This window comes from Salvia splendens, chromosome 1, assembly GCF_004379255.2.
Source record: "Salvia splendens isolate huo1 chromosome 1, SspV2, whole genome shotgun sequence".
NCBI lineage: Eukaryota > Viridiplantae > Streptophyta > Magnoliopsida > Lamiales > Lamiaceae > Salvia > Salvia splendens.
Genome location: NC_056032.1, coordinates 3384615 through 3402279, shown reverse-complemented (window position 1 = coordinate 3402279; position 17665 = coordinate 3384615). Strand labels below are relative to the sequence as shown.

Here is a 17665-nt window from a genome sequence, read left to right as displayed (position 1 = left end):
GAAATTAAGACATTTAACCAATATATAATATTCAATCCTTTTTTTATATATTTAATAAAAAAAATATCACATGAACAAACCTCCAAATAAATGTTAGGGACATTTAACTGATATTCCACCAATCCTAAACTTTTGTGCTGCCATACCTACATTTTATTTTGTCAAAACAAGCCAACCAAAATCAATCCAAACAAAAGTGAGAAGATATGATAAATAAAATATACGAGTCAAAATCGACACTTTAATTCCATAATGTCCCATCAGTCCCTCGTAGGCTCAAACTCTTGAAAATGATTAATATAGTCTCCCAATTAGATGGAAAAAATCACAATGGCAAATACATATATGTGTTTTATATAAAAATATGATTTTTTTCAATAAATAAACATGTTGATCATATCAAGGTGTCAGATCAAGGTGGAGTCTGAGAGTTGACCGATCCAACCATGGGTTAATTAGAGTCTAAAAAGTTTCATTAAATTCGGTATTTAGAGCGTGGTAGCTCTACTCAACCACTCTAAACCTTCAGGGTAGGAGTTTACTTTCGGTCTCCGTTTAGCATATAGTATATATCCTTTGTCAATGACAACCTCACTGTTAGTTTTTGATACTTGGCGATGACCTTCTTGATAGTTTCTGATCTCACAAATTCTATTAAATACATACATACTCACTTGTTGGATCGTTAGTTATTATACTCCCTTGTGATGTGTCCATACATACGCATATAGTGACTATATATATATTGACTTACTCACTTACATGCGTGTATAAAAATATAATAACATCCCCAGTAATTAACTACACGTTACTAGATTCAACAATTTTGACAATGTGTGGAAATTTTGGGATTATATATTTTTCATATTTGCACTACTTCTAGACTATAATTCAGCATAGTTTTGGAAGAATAGCCACTTCTTTTGACTTTTTGAAACGATGAGTTGGATGATGACAATTAACTTTTTCGTACAAGTAGTGAGTTGGATGATGACAATTTCCAGCTTCGGCCACATATATAGTTGAATTGAAAATTAAAGTGAAACAGTGTTATAATGTATTATTGATTCGAGAATAAATATCAAAGATATGATGCCAGTAATCATTGAAACATTACTACTAATATACATATGTGTGTGTGCTTAGTGATCCAATTTCATTTCTTTGGAGACATCATACTTACGAGTCAAAAAAATTCAATCATGGTACTAATCATGTATGGATAACTACGAAGTCGCTTTATTTTGATATTATCTTCTAATTAGTATCTTACTGCGTGCACTAATTTTACTGCAATTTATATACTCCCTCCGTCTTATAAAAATATGTGCTTCCCTTATCCGTCTCATATGAATATACATTTTCTCATTTAAAAACTCATTTCCCTCTAACGAGGTAGGATCCATTTTCCACTAATAATACTTTAGTTACTTTTTCTTTGTAACTCTCTTACATTATCAATTACTATATATTAAAACTCGTGCCCAATCAAAAGTGCATATTCTTATGGGACGGAAAAAATATATTTTAAATAAATGATATAAATATTTATAACCAAGAGTCTCATTATTCACAAATCTAGTTTTAAATACCGAACTAGAGACCAAATTAGGACCTTTAGATCTAGTTTTTAATGGATGAGATGAGATGATGTAGTGAAAATTTTCGCATTCATTAGGTAGACAAATTACTTCAACCGAGGGTATTTTTGTCAAATGACATTTATAGTTTATTACTTCATCCAGTAGATTTATTATTTCATTCCAGTAGATTATTACTTCATTCCATTTTGAATTTGTTTAACCTTTTTACAAAATTTAAAATGAATAGACTTTGTGAAGTGTTTTCAAAATGAAGTATTTATTCTTTATTATGATGTATGTCAATGTTGATGAAGTTATAACCTCATTTAATAAGGTAATGGACTGAAGTAATAACCCAATTGAAGTTCAAGGTAGTTCAAATTACTTCATTACATATGGTCGTAACTTCATCAATTACGTTATTTAGTTCATTACAACTATAATCCTTCAGAAACGATGCATACAACACAGTTCAGTTCATATTACTTCATTACTTGACATTATAACTTCATCAAGTACGTTATTTTGTCCGTTACAATTATAGTTCTTCGCAAACTATGCATATACTCCATCTATTCTTCTCCACTCAGAAATTCCTTCAATCTACCGCGACGATTTCCAGCAGAAATCGTCCAAAATCAAACCAGACCAGACAATATATGCATTTTTTTGAGCAATTCTCCCAACTAGTATTATATTTTTCCACTGTATTCAATTTCCCGTCAGAAATATGCATAACAACTATATAATATGAAACAAGAAAGAAAAAGAAGCACAAACAAAGATTATCACAACTGGTCGTATAACTCAAATACAGTGGATTTGACGGAATTATTTTCTCACTTTTATTCAATTCTATCAAATAATATCGAGCCTCCTCATGATGGCAATTTTTAAATCCTAAATTATATAAACTAATTCAGGCTAAAAGCGGCAAAAGTGGGAGATTCTTCCTCGCAATTGTAATCGGATTTTTACTTAGTTATATGCATAGCTCAAAACAATAACCGATTTGGCTAGAATTCATAATTGAAAAAAACAAAATTAGGATCAAAACAAAAATCCCAATGTTTCAGAGGGAGAAAGAGAGAACGAGATAGAGCAAAATTCCGACGGAAGTCACCAAATCCTGCCGTTGACGCCGTCGTCATCGTACTACTCCACCGGCGGAAGCAAATCCTCCGGCGGCAGATCAAGATCGAAGCTCCTCATTCACCACCGCTTTTCTGAAAAGAATGACTCCGAAGAGCAGCGATAGTTTCTCTCATTCTCCTCTAATTCCAAAAAATTCCCTTTTGGCCATTTGATTGAACAAAAAAAGTAGATGACTTTTAATTTTCAATAACCGTAAATGAGATTTGGTCTCAAGTTTGTTCTTTAAGAAGGGTTCGACATTGATCAAGATGCATTTTAACTCAACTACAAAGTCAGCGAAGTCAAGGAAAGTCAATATTTTTTTTTCCACGAAATACTTTTCTTAGAGAAAGTAATATTATTTTTTTGTTGGTAATATTGGACTTAGCTATCTTGGACTTATTGTCTATAACCTATACGGATTTGAGTTATGCATGGAAAATAATCTAAAAAACATTTTCTTGATTTCAAAAAAAATATATACAGTACTACAAATACAACGGTAGTTCCATACATAGCGCCTATATTTAAAAATAAGTAAATGTACTAATTAATCCCTATTATTTTAATATAAAATAACAATAAACGTTTGACAAATCAAACGTTTAACAATAAACGTTTGACAAATCAAAGTTTCTTTTATACCTTGTCCCTGTTGACAAATCAAAGTTTATTTTTCTTTCTACATGGGACACATTCGATTAATAGGTTTTTTTATGTTGAACTAATGTTTACTCTTCCCGAATCCAAAAATCATCTAAATTTAATAATTAGTTAAATTCTACTATTTTGTTTTGTTAATATTATTATTAATCGAAAAAAATTGTACACATATAATAATAATAATAATAATAATAATAATAATAATAATAGTTTCAACTTTCGAAATGTATATTGTATGTTAGTAATTGTAAAATAGAAGTACAAAATATAAAATAAAATTGCAAAAAGAAAAAAAAGGCCACGAACCATTATATGTGTGGGCGCGCCACAAAATTAACGGGAAAAAAGCGATCAAAAATCAGGAATGGAAAGCAACAGCGATCGTCCGACGGTGATGGTGACGAACGACGACGGAATCGACGCCCCCGGCCTCCAAGCTCTTGTTCGTGCTCTGGTTTCCTCCGATCAATTCCAAGTCTTCGTCAGCGCTCCAGAAAGGTACGTCTATGAGAATATCTCTAATAATACCAACAGACTACTTGATTTTACCAACAGCCAATATTGGGGTTTTTTCGTTGTGAATTTTCAATTTACAAGTTCTAGGGCTTTATTTTGCTAAGATCGCTTCGTTCGAAAAAAAAAAAAAATTAGCTGTTTGAGCATAGATTGACAGATAATTTTCAACAGATCTGTAGGATGAATTTGTTTACTGTAATCGCATTGATTCTGTGGTTTTGAGTGAAATAGTAGTAGTTATTTTACTCTTGATTTGAAGAAAATGAAACTTTAACAGGGAACAATCTGCTGTTAGTCATAGTTCAACAGTGCTCACTGTTATGCATGCCAAGCCTGTGGAAATCGATGGAGCTATTGCTTTTGCAGTTTCCGGTCAGTTACTAGTATTATTTTCTTATGTTTCAAATTTTCTAATAAAACTATCTAGAGAAATAAAATCCATGTACTTACGCAATACATATTAAGTCGAAGCTATTCTTCGATTTGTTCCCAGAGAATGTGTCCTTGTATCGTTTACATTTTTTTGTGCTGCAGGAACCCCTGCTGACTGTACATCTTTGGGAATTTCCAAGGCTCTCTTCACCTCAGTACCAGATTTGGTAATTGATAGCATTCTATACTTGCATCAGATTTATTCACTTCAGCTTGAGGAAATGCTGTCTCTTAGTTGTATCTCTTGGAATAAATCATCGTTTCTGCTCAGTTTATTAGATGTGAAGCGCATCTCTATAGATCTTAGCTTCTCCCTGACTTAAAAAAGACGAGTTGCTTAAAATTTACTACTATTTTGATTTTTTCTTGCAGGTAATCAGTGGCATTAACAAGGGTAGCAACTGTGGTTATCACATGTTAGTGTTTAGATTCTTTCTATTTATGTGTAATTCTGAGTTAAGATTGCTTGAAAATTCTCTCTGTTTCCGCATGTGGATTTTGTTCCTAAAATTGGTTCTGTCTTGGTATCTCTGTTTTTAATTTATCAGCAATTCCCAATGCGAGTATGAGGCCTCCAAATTGTAGTGTACAATTTCATTGCATTCTTAGATATGTGTCACCAACTCGTCCAACCTAGAGAAACAACGTACCAACCAACAATGTTTGCCATCAAAATCTGTATTTGAGTGATTATGTTTCAAACATTCCACCCTTTCCAATCTTAAATCCACCATATATGAGTGAAAATTTTCAAGATTTTATCAATAATATGAATGCATGTCATTTATTGATGAAAAAGGATATTTGACTTTTTTCATAAACCGGTCAAGTTAGACAGTGTTGATGGATCCGTGACAGTGAGTTAACTGTGATAGATATTCGATATGAGCTTGTAAGCATTCCATAGATTGCCTTTGCTGACTTTATATGTGGACAAATGCAGTATTTATTCAGGGACTGTAGCAGGTGCTCGGGAAGCATTTCTGCACAACATACCTGCTGTTTCTTTATCATATGACTGGTATTTATTGTACATTCTACATACAGGTTTTTGCTTAAATGAACTTCTAAAATGGAAAACGAGTTGTAATTGTTGCTTTCTATTCAAGTAATATTAAACTTTCAGATCTTTAGTACTCATCTTATATAATAACCTCTTAAATCTGTTGACTGAGTGATATTTTATATCGAATATTAAGGTACGGTCGGGGAGGGAGGCGCAGTGCTGATGATTATGAACTGGCAGCAGAGGCTTGCTTGCCTATAATCAGCGGTATATTGGCTGAAATCAGGAAGAATACATATCCTAGAAACAGTTTTCTCAATATAAATGTTCCAGCAGATGTTGTGAATCATAAGGTTATCTTTGATTTGCTTTGGCAACTTCCTCAATATTTCCTTTGACAGGTTTCTTCTGTTATTTTTTTAGTTATCTTCGTCATATTAAAACGTTTTCTTTGTTGAGCAGGGGTATCGACTAACCAAGCCCGGGAACAGTATGAATAAACTTGGGTGGAAGCAAGTCACTTCTCAAGCTCAAGGAGAAGAAATGATATCAGCAATGGTTTTGGCTCCACGTCCATCATCAATCCTTGAATCAGGGGCAGTGGGTGATACCAAAAACAAAAATTTTATGTTCATAAGAAAAGTATGATAAATCTTGATTAACAATTTAGCCTGCAGACATGAAGTTCTTCCTTGCTTATCTTAAAACAGTAATTCCTTGTTTCTCCTTCAGCTCTTGGAGTTTCAGGTCGAAGATGGTGGCACGGATTATTCTTCTCTTCTAGAAGGATATGTAAGTCTGATTCGTTTGTGCGAGAAACAAGTCTTAGTCTGTCAGTTGCTTACTATTGATTTGTGGTGTTGGTATTGCAGATAAGTGTGAGCCCTCTAGCTGCTATGTCTCCTGCTGAGGAAGATAGCCACTCATACTTTGCACTGTGGCTGCCACTTCTGAATCAATGCTTTTCTTCCTCTACCATTTGAACACACAAGAAGCAGCAATTTTATTCTAATAAATCCGTCTTCAAATTACGAAAAGCAAAGCATGTATTTTTAATAATAATAACTCACTATATTGTCACTGACCTTCAAAATTATATCATGTATCTATCCTTTAGCACTCTCTTGAAACTAATAAACTACATCCAGAGAGATTTTACTACTCCCAGGTAACTTTACAAGTCCTTTTTCCAACATTTTCTCCCTCACAAATTTAACACCATCCCAGTTGCCTGATGCTGCATGCATACTTGAAAGCAGCACGTAAGGAGCAGAATCATGTGGTTCCAACTCGAAAAGCTTTTCAGCAGCACGCTTCCCCCTCGCATCATCTCCCTGCAATCTGCACGCGTTAAGATAAGTAGCCCATATCATTGAGTCAGGCACAGATCCTAGGTTGTCGATGAACTTCTCCGCCTCCTCAAGAAAGCCCCAACGCCCGAAAAGATCAACCATGCACGCCCAGTGATCTCTACGTGGTTTAACCCCATAAAGGCTTACCATGCTCTCGTAAATTTCTCGACCTTCAGGTACCATTCCTGCATGACTACATGCGGTTAGAACGCCAAGGAAAGTGACTGCATCTGGTTCTACATTAGCCTGCTTCATCTCGTCGAAGATGTTCAGAGCATCTTCTGCATAGCCGTTTTTCCCATATCCAACAATCATAGAGTTCCACAAAATCACATCTTTCTTACTAATCATCTCCCTGAAGACTTGGGCCGAACTATTAATATCTCCACATTTAGCATACATATCCACGAGAGCGCTTCCAGTCAACTCATCTTTATCATAACCTATATGAAAGATGACAGAGTGGATTTTCTTACCATCCTCTAAAGAAGTTAAGCCTGAGCATGCTCTCACGACGCTACAAAATGTCGCTTGGTCTGGCATGGCGTTATGACATCGCATTTCATGGTACCAACGCAATGCCTCGTCATAATGACCATTTTGCGTGCCTCCTGATATCAAGACTGTCCACAATACTGTGCTTCTCGGATGAGGAAGCTCAGAGAAGAAGCTAATTGCTTCAGTATTTCTTTGATTATTGATGTACATTCCCAAGAGCGAGACAGCTAAAAATTCGTCACTAAATGGAAGGCCGACTTTTAGGATAAAACAGTGGATTTGAATCCCAAGATATAAATCAATGTTATCGGAACATGCCTCCAGAAGGGTAGCAAACGTGACTTCGGAAGGTTGCAGTCCCTCAAGGAGCATATACTTAAAAGTATTCGCTGCCTCGGCTAAGCTGAATAGAGCATGGCCAGAGATCAAAGCATTAACACAAACCACACTTTTCTGGGGCATGGAAGAGAATACTTCCGATGCGGTTTCAACTACTCTGCACTTGCAATACATGTCAATCAGTGAGCTTCCAGCATACATGGCTTTTTCTAGACCATACTTGTGCATAAAACAATGTATCTGCATACCCTTGCAAAGATCTTTAAGATTTCCCACAGCACTAAGTATGCTAGCTAAGGACACCTCATCAGGTGCAATCCCCTCCGACATCATCTGGCGAAACATACGAAAGGCTTCTTCTTCCTCCTCATCCTGCACATAGCCCACAATGATTGCATTCCAAGAAACATTATCTCGATTCTTGATTTTCTCAAATAGTTTCCTCGCATTGAGTAGAGCTCCACATTTGGCATACATATCCACTAATGCATTTTGCACATATAAGTTTCTTCCAAATTCATTCTTAATTACATATGAATGTAACTCGCGGCCCATATTGATATTCCCCAAACACGCACAAGCACTCAGCAGACTAGTATAAGTATATTCATCAGGTCGAAATCCAGAAATCTTCATACTTGCAAATAACTCGAATACTTCATGAGCAAGACCGTTCTGAGCATAGCCCCCAATTAATGCATTCCACAACACCTCATTTTTCTCTTCTGAATCCGTAAAGACTGCCAATGCCGCCTCCATCTTCTGACATTTGGCGTACATATTAACCAAGGAGCTCCCTGCATATACATTAGAGCTAAGGCCACGCTTCAGTGCCCAAGAATGGACCTGCAAGCCATATGTAAGGTTAGCCACAGTGGCAATTGCTCTCAACACACTACCTAGCGTTGAACGTGTTGGCTCAACAACAGCAATATTGACCATATTTCTGAACAGTTTGATAGCCTCTCCTTCATTACCCCCTTTTACATGACCCGAAATCATAACGTTCCATGCAACAACATTTGGGTTACGCATTTGGGCAAACAGGCGGCAAGCATCCTCAAGCCTTCCTCGCCCCACAAATGTGTTTAAGACAGTCACAAGCACTATATCATCGGGCACATGACCTGCTTCCTGCATCTGCTCGAAGACTTTCAATGCCTCACTAAGCAAGCCAGCCTGAGCAAGCCCCGAGATCATTGAAGTCCAAGCAACTTTGTCCGGGTACACACCAACATCAAATATCCTTTTGGCAAATGCCAAATAACCACATTTTGCATACATATCAATCAACGCAACCTCGCAATATGGGTCAGTTTCCAACCCTAACTTGATAGAAGCACAATGTGCTAGCTTCCCGAGATCTACATCCATCAACTTAGCACAAGCCGACAAGACGATCGCAAAACTGAACTGATTCCCTGCCACCCCACAACTCCACATCGAGACAAAGTCCTCCAACACGTCCACAAACAACCCTTTACGCGATTTCATACTCATAATTGAATTCCAAGCCAATTCATCCCTTTTCTCGAGGTGCAAAAAAACCTTTCTTGTGTAATCCATGTGGCCGCATTTGGCATACAAATCCAAGATAGAGGTCCCCAATTCCCACTCTGACGATATGCCGAATTTCAAGCTCTGGGCGTGAATCGCTTTCGCTGCATTCAATGAAAAACTCAGTCTTTCGGGAATTCTGTCGAACAGTTTGCGGGTTTGGATCTTCTTGCATTCCCCCAAGCATATTTGTAATAGATAGTCGTAAAAGGTGAGTTCTTGAGACGGAGATTGACGAAATCTTGTATCGTTTACGGGAGGGAGGGTTGAGAATTCGAATTGGAGATGCGAAGATGAAGAATTTGGGTTCAGTCGCTGGGGCCTGATCTTGTTATATCTTGCTAGCATTTCATCGGCTAACTGTAATATAACTTTGAAATGAGAAAATACTAAATCACCGAATGGAATATTTGTACCATTCAGCCGAATCAGCAACGGTTCATCTTCTCCATTCGCGAGCAGATTTGGTGCAATGGCGCCAACGCCACTCTCTATGTTCTGCCACTCGAGTTCAAATTGATTGCGAATTTCGGAATATTGATTCAAATATTTATCCCAAAAATAATCAAATATCACATCTTTTGTGTTGGAAACTTGAAAAACGAAATGAAAACAATATATAAATCTATAAAAGATTTATTTTAAAGTCTCATCTCTACATTTTTGCACGACACAAGTCTTATATTTAAGACCATCCGTCAAAAATAAATTTAGGTCTAGAAAACTTCTCCAATTATATATTAAGATTTTTTTATGGAATAACACCAAATATGGTGCTATTGTAAAAATTTTGTGAGAGATATTACTTATAAATAGTACTCCCTCCGTCCAATAGTAGATGTCACACTTTCCTTTTTAGTTTGTCCCACAAAAGATGTAATATTTCCTTCTCACATTAATTATAAAATTATATTTTCTCTCACCGCTTAACACACAAAATAACATCTTCTAAAATCATGTGTCATCTCCCAAGTGTGACATCTACCTTGGGACGGAGGAGTAATAAATTTGAAATTGGTTTGGGTGATTGAAGTAAAACTATTTTTAGTGTGACATATACTAAAAATTGGTTTGAGTTTGGTGTAAATAGTTGGAGATAAAGCAAACCTGAAGTTGTCTTCTACTCTAGGATTGTTTTTAAACGAGAGGGTTTTTAGTATTTGACAGAATAATTAAAACTAATTTCAAAATGAGTTATTATTTGGTATCCGATTGATTGAGTAAACATGAACCACAAGAATAAAATTTGAATATTAAGTAAACAGGTATCCGAATTAATTAGTAATTTGTCGAATGAATCCACTTCACATTCACAATCCTAAAATATGGTATGAAACCATGAATGAATATTTATTTGATCGCGACACTTGGGTTATGGCATTTAGTTGTAGCTAATCTATAGATTTGACATTTGTCCATGTTTCTTCATGGTAGGGACAATCCATTTAATTTATTATTGAATTTGAACCGACAAATTAATATTGAAAATCACCAGCACTACACCAATTGACTTATATACGCAAACATATGTGACACCACCTCAAGACAGTTTAAGGATTAATTTTTTATTTAACACGTATAATTATATAATTTTAATTTTAATTTTAATTTTAATTTTAATTTTAGTTTTAGTTACCAGTGTTCATAAAATTACAATATATTATTGAAATATAGATCTAAATCTGACGTTTTTTTTGTGTGAGGTTAAAAAAAGTCATACCTCATGATAACATACGAGAATCTAGCTGATTCAATTACTAAAAAACTTTTCAATATTTAAGTTTTTTTAAATGGATAAAAAATCGTAGTATCATTTTTAAAAAGGTTTGTTGGCCTCAAAAGTATTACATGGCGAATTTGACGAAAACGACATCCTAAGGACTGAATTTGATGATGAACAAGTTGTCATATTTTTAATAACTCTAACCTTAATAAAAATGAATGTGTAATTAAATCCTAATAAGATATGGAGTATTTTTGAAGTTTGGAACGACGTCGTATTTTATGTTAGACAATGCATAGGCAATTGCGGTATCGTTGTCATTCAGAAATTGGAGATTAAAAATTCTCGGCACAATTAAAACAAACCCAATCTAAGTATTCATACCAAATTTCGGATTTATCTTTAATTTTTTGAACTACTATTTGAATACCAATTAAAAGAGATACTCAGAGCTTGATTATTTTTTACTATAATGTAATGTACGCAAAATCACACGTTAAGCCACCATAATTAAATATCATAAAGCTAACTCGAAATACTTAGGTTGTGACATCTATAAATATTAAACACCTATGATTAGTCAACCTTTAAACTTCCGAGAGTTGGGAAGAACCTATCCTAACTGCCACATTAACTGCCGGAAATTGACAAACCAACAACATCTCATTTTAATTTACCAAAACTACATCTTCATATATCATCAATATGCTCAACTCATTATTTTAGGAAGGTAGTAAATACTATAATAATCAAGAATACGTATCTCATCAGTTAAACTAGCTAATACTATTGGGATAATAACCAATTGCCCATAAATTTATAAATTAAACTAATCAAATGATACGGTATATATAATATTTATTAGAAAATGTACGTTTTTTAGTAGTAATATAAAAGTGAGTACATAACTCATGGGAAATGTAACTCTATAGACTTAAATAATTTAAGCGCATACTATATTAACTTTACCTCACTCGAACAAGATTGAAAAACCACAATGTGAAAATTGAAAAACGTAACCCAAAAAGGGAGGAAAGTTTCTATCTTAATTATGTACATGTATATGTTCAATCTCTTTGGATGCTCGAGTCACTTGGGCGGCGGTGGCGGCAATGGCAGTGGCAGTGGCGGCCGATGCGACTCCACCAATATGGACCAAAGCACGTGCACGTCTTCGTAAGGGCACGATTTCACATCCTCGTACAAAATGTATATCCCTCTACCTAACCAAAATAAAAACAACAAAAAGTAGTACTAGTAATTAGATTGGAATGATCAAACATACTTACTAAAATGAAGATATGTAATTCCATGATTATTATTTAATTACACATACTCTTCTTGTGAGCGGAATTGAGACGAATCCACAGCTTCTTGAAGGGAGAGAGGAGGGATTGGAGCCACCCCATTTTGGAGGAGAGGGGTGAGTGCTCAAGACATATTCAACAATTTATGCAAGTTTGGAGAGGGAGAGAGAGAGAGAAAGAATTAAACCAAATTTAGAGAGAGAAACTTGAACTATGTTTTTGCTTTAGGTTCAATACTAGTAGTTTCTTTTTATTCCATTAAAAATGTTGCTACAATCCCTTGTAAATTAATCATGCGCACCACATTTTTCTTGGTAAAATGTCTATTTCATACATACCTTTTTCCCTTCTACTACAAGAACCCTCTTTACCTACAAGGAACCTCTCTTTCTCACCCCAATATTTCTCAACTCCAAATCTCGAATATTCACATCATATTTCATCTCATACTTTACTTTATCATATACTCCCTACTTAGTATAATTAATTTGCATTTTTTATATGTTGTATTTTTCAAATATTACTATTATGTGCCATTTTAAATTGTCTACAAATTATGAATTTCCCTAATTTTGTTTTGTGTACAATGTAATGGATACCTTTGTTCCTTGCGTATTTTAAGAAAACATTCGTTGTATTCAAATAATATTGGTCCACCTATGGTATTAGTAACAAACTTTTTCTACGTGTCGATGTTAATTAGAGTTTGATTTGTTTAGGTGATGCTATTCTTTGTTAATTAAGTTTAATAATTGTGTTGTCAATTCTCACACACCACTCTTGTGGCCCACTATATATATATATATATTTATGGATTAAAAATTTCATTCTAGATGAGTAAGGTGGATTTTAAGTTTATTTTCTTACATACCATATGAATTATCAACACATGTTTCATTTCACAAAGCATATTATACATACAGATAAATTCTCTCATACATTATATTGTCACATTCATTGTTAGATGGCTTATGTGTGTCTACATATTTATGTGTGTCTACATATTTATGTGGTGGTGTAGGCCGTCAAAAAAGTTACATTGATGATCCTTATTTTAATCACGAGTTATTTTTCTACAAGTTGCACGCAATATTATTTATAATTAAACAAATAGGAGGACCGTAACTATTTTAAAATTTTCATCTAAATTTTAAAACTATTTTTTGCATCAACTAATTTTACAATAAATTAATGGTGTACATTAGATAATTCATGTTTTGGTTCACAGTGTATTTAGAAAATACAAATGAAACTTAACAACCAAAAGTGATGCATAAAAGTTTATTAGGAGTAGGATACATTGATAACTTTACCAAATAAATAAATATTTCCATTTTTTATTATTATTGTCACTACTAACTAAAAAACTTGAGTTGATAATAACGGTTAGGCCCATTGCACGAGCCCGCTAATGATTTCTTTTTTCAAATTAGCTTGTTAGAAATAATTAAACTGTTTTATTAGTAAACTACATATGGCCCGGCCCACCTAGCATTAGGATCCACTAAAGTCTTAATAATTTTCCCACTATCTTAAACCAATATACTTAAAATGGTGATATTCTAATATTTATTCCCAAAACTAAAGGTAATGTGGTTCTTGCACTTCCAATTTTCTTTTCATTTGTGAAGATTAATTTTGCATACTTTACTTATTAGTGAGATTAACTCTTGATAAGAAAAGGATAAACTCTTACCATTTTCCATACATTTAAAAGCCCAAAAATTTAGCTTTCATTCTATGAAGGCAATTTCGACCCAATTTGTACCAAACTTTGTGCTAAGATTTGTAATGAATATTTCATAGTAAAATTGAAACTGGTAATAGTTTGAGGTCAAATAACTTTGTCAGGTAGATATCTGATTTCCAAGAATTTGAAAAATACACTGTTAATATTTGAACAGTCAAAATTATTATTCACCGATTCAGGTCTGATATTTTTCATTTAAAACAAATAGTAGTAGTACTACATAAGACTGCCCCATATTGAAAACAAAAAACTGCCTTGATGACTATATATTTTCATATGTTAAGAGACAATTTAGTTTAAAATTAGCCCCTATATAGTGCCAAACAATCAGATTACGATTATCAAGAGAATTTTTGAAATATAATGTGATAATAATTGAATGTCAATTAATCGTGTGCAGTAGTAATTAATGCATCAGAAAATTCAGCAGAGCATCTGCTGTTCTTTGTGCCTAAATTGCGGTACAAATTAGCAAACAAAATTGTAACCATCAGTTTTCTGCTGCTGTCTCTGAAATTTCCCAAATATAATAAAGTGTTAAATTAAAAGAGGAGTAGAGACAGTCAGACTAAAATTGAATACAAACAGAATCTAGTGTAGTCCCTCACCTCACCTCACGGGTGCAGCAGTTATTTTAAGCTCATTTTGCTATAAAAACACAACTTCCCTTCGATTTAACACACCTTTTTTCACCTACCTATTTGTGGTAATTCAGACAGCTTTGTACCCCAATTCCATTTTTCAAATACCTAATTGTGTTGTCTAATCGACCCTTGTCGTCTTCTTGCAAGAATGTTGACTTGTCTTGTGCTTGTCAAATGTGTTTTTTTCTCCGCTTTTTACTTCGATCCCAATAGAAATTTTCCGAACCTAATATGGTGAGAAGAAGGGTTGCGATATAAGTAGAACATAATCCACGCCAAGAAAACAAGGCAAACACTTATTTACAAAACCACTATAGAAGAAATCAACGGACAAACATAAGCGAACAAAAGCAAATTAACAACACACGTCCTGATGTTATTATATGCCTCATCATCCACCAAATAGATAAGTACACGATAAGAACAAATAGCACTAAACAAAAAAACACTAGAAAACTATTCTCGCATTTCCCTTAATGCTTTTTATAGGATAAGTAATTCAATTTGTAATAAGAAAAATTTATTTCGAAAAAAACAAAACAAAACTATGTGATGCTGACTTATACCAAGGGAACGGGGTGCATGGCTTATCTCAATCTTATTTGAAATTATTTAAAACATTATATGTAAAAATCACGAAATTAAATAAATATAAAAATAGTACATGAGCCATTACCATTTTATCCTTACGCACTAATTGGCCATCTCTCTAGTGATTACCAACTTCAAACTAAAGCTAAATCAGTCTTCGTTATCTTATATTTACAAATTTAGTACTTCAAATTTTTTTATTATTAATTCTGAAAAAAAATTAATATTACTATCATATAAACCTTTTGATTCCAATATGGGGGGTAGCCGTGTAGTGTAATAGTAAATTAAATTTATAACTCAATACTAAAACTTATACACCTAACTTTTTTTATTTTCTAAATAAATTAATATGTGTAACCATAAATTAAGATTTCTCTAGAGGCTCAAACGATTAGAATGTAAAATAACCAAGAGAACATATTAGTGCCTAAGGTGTCACTGGATAACAACGTTGTACTGTGTGACAATTTTCTAGAGTTCAAATGCAGCTTAAGCTGTGTCAGTCGACAACTACCGGATAATTCAAAGGCAGAGATGATTTAGCCAATTTACCAAAATAATACTCCTACATAATAAGATCAAGATATAGTCATAATTAAGGAAAATAACAATAGCAAAACATAATTAAGTCATAAAAGCGAATCCCAATAGATCATACGAAGAGTAAATGGTTCAAATTAATTTCTGATTTTGTTACAAGAGATGATTTCTATGACCATTCATCCCTACATACGTATACATAGACCTCAAAGTTTGATTTTGATTTTGATTTTGATTTTTTGTCAAGATGCAATCTTTAGCCAAGAGAGTTGGAGGCCATATGATTTAAATTTTGAACAAGATATGTATAGCTTACTTTCCCTACCAATATAGCTTAAACCTAAATCTAGGACCACATAGATTCTGACGACATTTACATAAGTTTCCATTTCCTTTCCCTTTCCTTTTGCCTTTGTAATGCCAGCATTCCATCTTTATTTTCCTTTTTCCAATTAAAAATTAAATGTTTCGTTGCATATATAAATAAATACTTATTACAAGTTAACAGAATAATTATGTATAAACTATAATTACATGGTCTGTTATTTAGATGATCAATTAATCTTCGCTAATTTGTGGTTGGTGCAGTTTTTAATTTGATTGAATGAAATAATCGTATCGGTTATAATAACAAGTTGTTGTGTTAAATGAGTCAATGACCCTCCTCATATTATTGGTTGAATATTTATCCACAATCATATCCTTTGTTGTACTATATCAAATTTATTATTATTTGTACTTTAAATGAAAAAAAAATTCAGCCCTTTATGCTGCTGCCAATTCAACAGCAGCTTCGTCTTTGCTTCAACTGGATCGATGTTGGAGCAACCTAAATCTTCGCTATAATCAACTCGACAAGATTATTGTTTATTACTACTAAATTATATACTTTTAGTCAATCCCATGCAAATAGTTCATATATATTTATGATAAATTTTTCTCCTTTTCTTTACTTTATTATTTATAGGTTTCATTATCCATTATATTATTTCAACTACTTTTTCACTTTCTCTTATATTTTATCAATTACACATTAAAACATGTATCATCTCAATTAGACTATTTTTTATAGGACGAAGGGAGTATCTTACTCCCTCCGTCCCAGTTTAAGAGTCGTGTTTTTCTATTTCCGTCTGTCCCAGTTTAATAGTCTTATTTAGGATTTACCATATTTGGACATAAAATATAACCTCATTTTTTATGAAATTTACACTCAAATGTCATTATTTTTATAAAAATAAAATAAAATAAAATCCTAAACATACAAAAAGTCAAAAGGGTCTCATTTTCCATTACCTCACTCTAATTATTATACACTCCAACAACCACAACCTCACTTCAATTATTACACACTCTAACAATTTCTTAAAACTCATGTCCTAACTAAATTGCACTCCTAAACTAGGACGGAGGGAGTATAAAATAAAAGAAGTAATTGCGCATACAAAATGGACAGTAATTATTGCATTAACTTTTTACTAGTCCACGTATAATATGATTGCGTAGTACTACTATTAATGCAGTATGTAGACTGGAATTTTGATGACGCCAACTATTATACTATATTTCTAGTAAACTTTTCTGCAAACCCACTTTGCTTTACAGGGTCCCATAATGCAATCATAAACTTACAATATAGATTTGGATTTTTATATTACCTATCTACTTACCTATCTACCACCTATAGTGAAAATAGGTCCTATATATAACTAGAAAATATATTGAGGTTATCATCATTTCATGATTTCTCTAGAATATTTTTCCAACTTTACTAGAAGAATTTAGCAACGGTTATATCTCTCGAAAAAGAAGATTAAATGGAGTAAATAAATAAAAAGAAAAAAATGAAATTGGGGTTTTGAGTGGCGTTTCCACACTTGTTCGGTTATTTCACTTTCAATGCAAAAATGCAACCTTAAAATATAGACAGAAAGATTTTTATCTTTTCTTCCCTGTCATGTTTGACAGACCACCCAAAACCCCCCACTAACTAACCAACTAAAGTTAGTGGATTTTTTTTCGAGTGG

The 17665-nt window shown here is 33.5% G+C and overlaps 2 protein-coding genes and 1 long non-coding RNA gene across 3 annotated transcripts; 1 reads left to right on the top strand and 2 right to left on the bottom strand.

Annotated features, from left to right (window-relative positions):
* Positions 1–3692: 3692 nt before the first annotated feature.
* On the top strand, positions 3693–6495 carry LOC121808637 (5'-nucleotidase SurE-like). Its single transcript, XM_042209224.1, has 9 exons — positions 3693–3878; positions 4174–4268; positions 4431–4495; positions 4701–4744; positions 5272–5349; positions 5528–5687; positions 5797–5976; positions 6067–6126; positions 6207–6495. The coding sequence occupies exons 1-9, from the start codon at positions 3745–3747 to the stop codon at positions 6315–6317; spliced, it is 927 nt and encodes a 308-aa protein (XP_042065158.1). The 5' UTR covers positions 3693–3744; the 3' UTR covers positions 6318–6495.
* Positions 6449–9719, bottom strand: LOC121808629 (pentatricopeptide repeat-containing protein At3g09040, mitochondrial-like). The gene has a single exon (XM_042209214.1). The coding sequence runs from the start codon at positions 9426–9428 to the stop codon at positions 6465–6467; it is 2964 nt and encodes a 987-aa protein (XP_042065148.1). The 5' UTR covers positions 9429–9719; the 3' UTR covers positions 6449–6464.
* Positions 9720–11641: 1922 nt separating this feature from the next.
* On the bottom strand, positions 11642–12354 carry LOC121803972. The gene is made up of 2 exons (XR_006051104.1): positions 12140–12354; positions 11642–12026 (listed from the first exon to the last, which is right to left on the bottom strand). It is a non-coding gene; the product is annotated as an uncharacterized LOC121803972 (long non-coding RNA).
* Positions 12355–17665: the final 5311 nt, after the last annotated feature.